The 7,973-nt window shown below is 38.2% G+C and overlaps 2 protein-coding genes across 3 annotated transcripts in view; one reads left to right on the top strand and one right to left on the bottom strand.

Annotated features, from left to right (window-relative positions):
* The window catches only part of LOC116029500, a 7,117-nt gene extending 1,563 nt beyond the window's left edge, over window positions 1–5,554 (top strand). Inside the window, exons 1-7 of one of the 2 annotated variants that reach the window (XM_031271552.1) lie at window positions 683–804; window positions 1,060–1,096; window positions 1,207–1,403; window positions 1,552–1,659; window positions 1,767–3,433; window positions 4,289–4,361; window positions 4,724–5,554. In XM_031271552.1, coding sequence (XP_031127412.1) covers window positions 1,263–1,403; window positions 1,552–1,659; window positions 1,767–3,433; window positions 4,289–4,361; window positions 4,724–4,879 — 2,145 coding nt within the window. In that variant the 5' untranslated portion in view covers window positions 683–804; window positions 1,060–1,096; window positions 1,207–1,262 and the 3' untranslated portion in view covers window positions 4,880–5,554. Of the gene's footprint in view, window positions 1–630; window positions 805–1,059; window positions 1,097–1,206; window positions 1,404–1,551; window positions 1,660–1,766; window positions 3,434–4,288; window positions 4,362–4,723 lie in introns of those variants that run through there. The other variant, XM_031271551.1, reaches the window with a different exon arrangement.
* On the bottom strand, window positions 5,333–7,495 carry LOC116029806. Its single transcript, XM_031271848.1, has one exon. It carries the CDS (start codon window positions 7,493–7,495, stop codon window positions 5,333–5,335), a length of 2,163 nt encoding a protein of 720 aa, XP_031127708.1.
* Window positions 7,496–7,973: the final 478 nt, after the last annotated feature.

Genomic DNA, 7,973 nt, shown 5'->3' with positions numbered 1-7,973 from the left:
GGGGGGGGGGGGGGCTAGTTGATAGGGAATATACCCCGGGTGTACGGCCCTGAGTATTTGGTACGTAGACCGTATATGAGTGCGGGGCTAACCCTATATAAGGGCCCTAACCCTTCAAGTGAATGGACTTTTGGCCTCTTTTTCCCCTCTCACTCTCTCTCTAAGCAACAGCCAAGGGGCAAGCTACCAACTCTTTTGTAGTCTGAGCTTTATTGAAGAGTAAGATAGAGGAGAGATTCGGGGGCCTGATTTCTTCCATCTATTCTATCCTTTACATACATTGCTATACACATGATGAGAAGGGGAAATTAAACACTATCAAGTATATACATTACTGACAGTCAGTGTAGTATGGACTGTATGGACTATGGTGTCATTGGTGTGATGGACTAGTTTGAGTAATTTCTAATGATTTGTAGACTTTTTGTAACTATGTATGTTATAATATATTTGAGAAGTTGTTTTTTTAGATTTATTGGTTGAGTGAGGGATAATAATTAATAATAATTAACATACTTACCAAAAAAAAAAAAAATAAGGCCGCCCTGCCTATCCCTGTGGGCCGGGTGGTACAATCCATTTCACTGGAACCTTTTTCTCTCTCTCACGATCTTATTTGGCCTGCTGCAGAATGGACTAGAAAATCTTGTAGCTGTGTAGTTACATATGCAAGGTAGATGGTTTATAGATCTTCATAACTGACTTTCATGGCTAATGGACTTACCTGTACATCGTCCTTTCCATGGATCTGGGTTGTGGAAGCACTTGCAAGCTCCAATCAAGTAGATGCATCTCTTCTAATTGGTATTATTTGTGAATCTTCTTTTTTCTATTGTCATTGAAATTGCTATCCTCCATTATATTTTGAACCAAATACTTTGGCTGGGCACAAAGATTATGACTTATGAGTAGCAAGTTTGGAACTTTGAGTCTTTTTACCTTTCATATATTTGTTTTGTATAGCATAATCTTAAGAAGTTGTAAAGGACAACATGTTAATGCTAAAGTGCTTATTTATTTTATTTGAATTCTACAAAGTTATAATCTTTTTCTTTTTAGGAAATCAGTTCCATTTTGGAGACATCGAAAGTGGAAGGTAGATTGTACAAAATGGGATGGAGGGATTATGAATTTTTTTGGGTTAGTGTAGTTATTGTAAATGACTAAAGGTTTAATTTTTTTTTTTTTTGGGATTATGCGTTACAGATTTGGTTAAGAGGATTCCAAAAATTTCTGATGATCTTGGAAGAAGTGCAAGGGAGATGGTCTCCTTTAGGATTTTGGAAAACTTACTCATCAAAAACAATTGGATCAAGGACGATTCATCCTTGTCAGCAGGTCCTAAAATAAGTTTTGATCCATCAGAGAGTTGTGAAGATGTACTTGGGAAAATATTGCAAGAGGTGCTAACTTTTGGTTTAGCTGTATTTGAGTAATTTTAATAACTTAATGTAGTATTTGAAAGATTTAGTTGATCTCTCAACTGCTCTAGTTTATTCAAGAACACAAAAGTGCTAAACTAGTTTGCTTTTGCCATGTGCTTACAACCAGTTATCTGCATCAAATATGAAAATGCCTGGACCACAGGTTCTGAAGTGGGATATTCAATCATTTGTTACCTATAAGAGATCTACCTTGCCACAATATGCTTTGCTAAAAGTAAGGCAAAAGTTCTTCTCAGTTATATTCTGCTCTGAGAAATTATATATGCCAAAAAGATATAATTGATTTACTTTTTAAATTGTTGTGTGTTTCTTAATAAGCAGATGAAGGATATGATTGTTAAGGGCACTGATCCTCGTCTTGCAACCTTGAAGGAAAGAAGTGGTTTGTCAACTATGAATCAATCTGGAAATGTTACTTCTGTAGATGGAATTGCTGTTAAAGGCACTAAAGAGATGCGTGAAGACAGTAATTTCAAATGTCTTGCACAAAATGTAAACTCGGTAGCTTCTACCCAGGAAAATAACAACCGGGAAGAAACTTTACCTGATAGGGACCTGGTGCTTGCCAAGAAGAGAAAGAGTATTGCTGCTGATCATCAAGGAAGAGAGATCCCTGGAGGGGGAAGCATTTCAGAGAATGGTTGTGATCCTTGTACGGTCACCAAAAAGTGCAAACAGAGTGTTGTTTTTAATAAAGATCGTGAACATATTATTGAATACATTGGAAGAGAAGGGTGCAGTTTGGAAAATGAATCCCAGGCTGGAGCCTTGGAAGAAAGTGGATCCCCTCTAAGACAGATCAATGGTAATCAACAGCAGCATGATTGTAGCATCAGTGAAATGCCTCAGGGAACAAATGCAGGGCGAGGGGTAAAAAATATTTGTATTGATGCAGCCGGAGAAGTGAATGGTCATGCTGAATTAAGAAATTCAAATGATGCAAAACATCCTTTAGTTCAACAGGTTTCTCATGCCGATGAAACTGAACGAAATTTTCAGCATAATTTGTCAAATGGTGGACCCATTAATGAAAGTAGAGATAGCATTGACTGTTTTCATGGACCTGATCCATGTAATGACAACAATGAGTATCATGAAGAGAGAGTTGAAATTGCATCAAAGAAAACTGCATTCTTGAGCTGTCAATGCAGGTATAGTCAAGATTCATTTGCAACTACTGATTTGAGGGAGCTTTGCATGAAGTGTAATAGAGGTGGTCAATTGTTGGTTTGTAGTTCTGAAACCTGCCCATTAGTGGTCCATGATAGCTGTTTGGGTTCTATTCCCAATTTTGAGAAGGATGGAAAGTTCTACTGCCCTTTTTGTGCATATTCTCGAGCAATTTCAGAGCAGATGAAATTTAAGAAAAAGGCATCACTTGCTAGGAAAGATCTCGCAGCCTTTCTTCGCTTCAGCATTGAACCACTGAAAAATGTCTCCACAAGATCTAGTAGATCAAACACAAGCCAATCAAGGCAAGATGAAGAATTATGTGAAAAAGGTGAAGCTAACAGCAGCAGGAATTCTTTAAGAGATAACAGTTCACCAGAATGTAGGGCTAATACAGAAGATAAACAACAAGAAAGGCCATCAGTATCACCTGCTGAGGGTAGGCCCCCTTCAAATGATAAAAGGATTTCATCAACCAGTACAGTGCCAGTTATTTTCGCAAAAGATCTACAAGAAAACCAGGCTGAGCAAGACACCCTTTCTCCAAGAGGGGGTTATCAACAAACTAATGAGACACTTGCTATTACGATATACCGCAAGCCTGTTTTTCCTTTTGGAGATCCAGAGGTTAGCAACCTGGATGAGCCTTGTACTGAAGTTGACGTAGAAAAGGCAACTGTGCCTCAACCAGTGACTAGTTTGCATCATCAACCTGAATTGTCCTCAAGTACTGAAGTGGAAGAAAGCTCTGATGAAGAGAATGAGAAATATGTTGCTTCCAAGTATTTCATTAGGTTCAACAGACCAGAGAAGCAATGGTAAGTTTCCTTTGTTATGTACTACATATTTTACAAGATGCTTCAAGTATCCTGTTTGTACAGTTACTACATGTTCCCCCCTTATAAAATTGTCAATTTCTCACCTATTAGAAAAACAAAATAAAGATTGTCATTTCTCTTTATGTTCACGGTAGCTACTCTCCTCCATTTGCATCTATAGCCTCATTCCAGTTAATATTGAATTTCAGCTTTTCATAATTGATTATCACTCATTCTTCTGCATATGCTTTGCTTTTTGCTTTGTACTGCAAATGTGCATAGCTATATGAAGAGTTGAGTGGAACCACCAGTTATTCAAGTTGGATTATTAACACGAATTTAGAAGTGTTAAGAGTCCCACATTGATAAAATAAGAGAGAATATATGGGTTTATAAGGTCATGGGTTAGACTAGCGAATTGGTTGGATTCTATCTTTTAGTGTGGTTTGGCCCATGTGCATTATAGCCCAATTGAGTGACCCTAGCCCAATCTATCTTTATAACAAGAAGTATGTTCAAATTTGATTAATCTATTGCATGAATTTGGTTTGAATGAACTTCAACCAAAATCTGTTATTCAGTGGGTCATTTCCTCAATCTGTGTCAATTTTGAGTGAAATCACCAAACAATTAGAAGGTGTTTCAATATTGGGTTGAATAGTTCATAAATTGATGGCATTTGAGTTACCACTGCCATTCTCCAGTGCTGTTTGAGTAGCCTCCCATTATTTATATCCCTAGTTACGTCTCTCTGTTATCAATTTATCCTTGTGTTTTTCTCTATGTCCTCATTATTTATTGTTGCAAGTTCCAAACAATTACTGAGTAATGGTTCCATATTCTTTCAAATGGTAGTTCCCATCCAGTCTTCCCCCAATGGAAACGAAAGAGGGTTCCTTGGACAGAAGAAGAGGAGGAAGCACTGAAGGTAAATGTCGTTTCTACACATGATCTCTATTTTTATTATTTTGTGCTTGCTTTCTGTTTTACTGTACTTGTCAGGAAGTTCTCTAACTCTTTAGGTTAGGGTCTTCCCTCCTACTAGCTCTTTCAACAAGTAACCCATTACTGTGCCTCACTTGCCAGGCTATGCTTCCATCATTTCTATTTCCTTTTTTCCTCTTATTTACCTTTGCAGACATTCAGCCTTCTGATGCCAACTGCCAATTGAAATGTTTTTTTTTTTTTTAAATCAAGAATCATGGTCTTTTTGTCAATTTCTTCAGTGGGGATTCTTCTGCTAGATAAAACATGACTTGTTCTAATGAGGTGTTGCTTTTATTGCTTCAGGAGGGAGTGGCAAAATGTAAAAGCATCGGCCAAAGAAATATAGCATGGAGGGAGATTTTGGAATTTGGAGGTGATCGTTTCTGGAAAGGCCGGACTCCTATGGACCTCAAAGATAAATGGAGGAATATTTGCAAAGGAAGCCCCAATAAAAGATGAGTTGTTTACCTCTGTTTAGTACTTTCTTTGCTCTTCCTCCGGTGTCGATGAATTAGTACAAACTAGATGTTTGTCTTGAGAAATGAGAATCCGGCTCAGGTCCGAACCCCCAAAATTTTCCCTTTAGAAACTTCCTTGTATATTATACTTACCAAAAACAGAAGCCTGTGTTATTCATTTATTGCCATTCATTTCTTAGGGAGCCTCAGTTGGTATAATATGAGCTGCCTGCATGATTCCAATATTTGCTCAAGCATGGTGACCATTTCAATGTTCAATTTCAGCAAAATGTAAACATATACACATATAGATTTAGGCATGATTTGATTTAACATATACAAATATTTATTTGTAGTTTAAAGGAGATGAAAAACACAAAATAAGTTAGAATAAGAGATGCTTCTAAGTTTTTAGTTTCCTATTTCAGATTTCCCCAATAATTAAGAAAATCTGCTACTGGGTAACTATTTGAAGATCATCTTGGGTTGAAGTGGGAACTGAAAGATTATGCTTCTGCTTGATTGATCTGCACCACTCTTCAATATGAACTATCTTCTCAGGAGCTATGCTGGGAAACTCATGCTGTTGAAGAAATCTAAGAATTCTTTCTGTCTCACCAAATAGAAGAGCAGCCTGCAGGACACTAGCCTCCCTCTTCTCTATAGGAACCGAAAAGCATTTCATGAGAATAACGCGTGGAATGTTAGCTAAACAGACTGCTAATACATCTGCAATGCTAACAGATATGTTCCTGAAGAATTCTTCATCATTTGTCTGCTCATTCTTGGTTTCAATATCCAACAATATGGTTCTGCAGATATGATTCATAGCAGTTGCTGCTATTAGCTTGGCTGGCCATTTCTGATACCCATTTTTCAGATTTCCATTTGTCTTCATTTTCAGAATGTACTCATTAGCTGAGGCTGCAAGGTTTTGGACAATCTCTTTTGATGTTTGCCCATCAACAGCCATTTTACGCAGGTCGTTATCTAACCACCTGTGAAAAAGGAAAACATGTAACCAGACTTCATCTGCTGCAGTTCTAATCCTCTTCAGATCTTCTTTTGCTCCTAATACTTCTTCTATGAGGTTAACATACTTCAGCCCTTGACTAACACCGCACAGCAAATGTTCCACCATTTCTTGGTCGATTCTTGGATTTGCAACTGCGATACTAGTCAAGGTTACAAGTAGCATTTTCCAAGAACTAGGCAAGTCATCATCGCGGGAATGTGGATCTAGAATGCAATTCCTCTCGAGCATTGTAAGTCCGTCAGTATCTTTCGATCCTTGTAAAAGTAGCTCCATAAGAATTCTTGGCTGCAACTTTCTGCCTGTCTCGATCACCTCGCGCATTGCACTGCTCTCGTTCGCCATTATCTGAGGAAGTTCGTCTTCACCTTCGAGGTGTAAAACATACTTGCTAAGATCATCATCTACATATTTTGCTTCTGATCTTAATCCTCCTTTATTTTCAGAGCCACTACAAGAGCACAATGAGGGCAGGTTCAAGAGAATAACAGAGATGTACTTTGCTAATTTTCCAATTGCAATGATACAAATCTGAACACCTATGCAGATATTCACAAACAGACTCTTTGTTCTGTGGACTAATTTTCTGATTCTAGGGTTCTTGAACTGCAACGCCACCGAGCTTCTCTTCCATTCCATCAGTCCTTCGATCCAATATTTCTCGACTTTGATCTTGGATTTGCATCTTCTTCTATCATTGCTCAACTTTGCAGTGGCTAGCCATCTGATCAGTGAAGCGATTGTGCCTAACGCCACACCAATGGACTGAATTCGTGAAATGCAAATGGTTGATCTCCTATAATCCGAGCCAGGCTTGATATGAACATAAAAGAAGTTATTGCGGATTACCCCTTCCAATAGTATCGCAAAATTCACACAACAAATAGCACAAACAGCAGAGCACGTCACAGAGCGAGCCATCACGAACTGGGGGTTTCCGGTCTCTGCCATCACCCAATACTTCTTCAAATCTTCTTCCAGCTTAGAAAGTCCAGACTTCTCAACATCATCCCATTCTGCCTTTTCCATCATTCTTTTCGTCTCAAAGAACTGCATTTCCAGGTCTTGTTTCATTTTAGGAACTGCCAATGCTGAGAAGCTTAAGATCACAAATAGAAACATCATGAAAACCAAAACCAGAATGTTCTCCACCTTAGCAGAATAGATAACTCCAGTTCCCAACTCGACACAAACATTAACAACAAGAGTGATCACAAGAATCCCCAATGCTGCCATGTTCATCGCGATCTCCTTCTCACCCATAAGCCCCAACGAGGGCATGAAATTCACCATTGATGTAGACATGAAGGCATTGCTACTCAACTTTGCAAGCTGATCAGCCCCCCCTGGCATGGGGTTGTTCAGATCCATTGGTAGCTTCACGGCAACTGCTAATAGCGTTAAAGAAACCACATTTAGTTTGAAAAATCTGCATGGAAACCAGAATTTTCTGCGACGAAAACCATGCAGGGTGTCTAGCAGCATAGCAAGGATGCATAGTAAAGATGCTGCTTCAATATATCTGCCAATCCATGGCATAGGTGAACTATATTTCTCTGCATCACAGCCCTCACAAGAAGACATTTGCATGATTCTTCTCTGATCTCAGTGTTGGCAATTAATGATGGTGAATTATTAGAGCATAATCCCATATGATTTTAACACCACAATACATTGTGGAGTTGCTGAGAATTCATTTTATACTGTCAGATTTCAAGTCAAAAGTCAATTTGTCCATAGCTAATTGGGAGATTTTTAGAAAAAAAAAACAAAAAAAAAAAACAAAAAAAAAGTAGAATATGATTTCACATTGGTGGATACCAAAAAATCTTCATTCTTAGGGGAATGGATTTTTATTTTTTTTTTAATACTTAGGTGTGTGCTGGACTAATCTTAAATCCACTAGACCCCTGTCTCTAGAGCAAGTGAGCCACTGTAGAGATAAATCACGAGTTGCTCAATTAGCCACCGGTTATACCCTGATTTTCATGCCAAAATTCTTCATTTTTAGGGGAATGGGGTATTCTTATTCTTCTTCTTAAATGCTTAGGTGATCTCAGCT

This window comes from Ipomoea triloba, chromosome 9 (assembly GCF_003576645.1).
Source record: "Ipomoea triloba cultivar NCNSP0323 chromosome 9, ASM357664v1".
Classification (NCBI taxonomy): Eukaryota; Viridiplantae; Streptophyta; class Magnoliopsida; order Solanales; family Convolvulaceae; genus Ipomoea; species Ipomoea triloba.
The sequence above is the reverse complement of the archived record's forward strand: the minus strand, read 5'-3'. Positions and strand labels throughout refer to the sequence as shown.

Excerpts from the sequence above, each read along its gene's own strand:
- LOC116029806 (XM_031271848.1), bottom strand. The coding sequence starts at position 7,495 with ATGTCTTCTTGTGAGGGCTGTGATGCAGAGAAATATAGTTCACCTATG.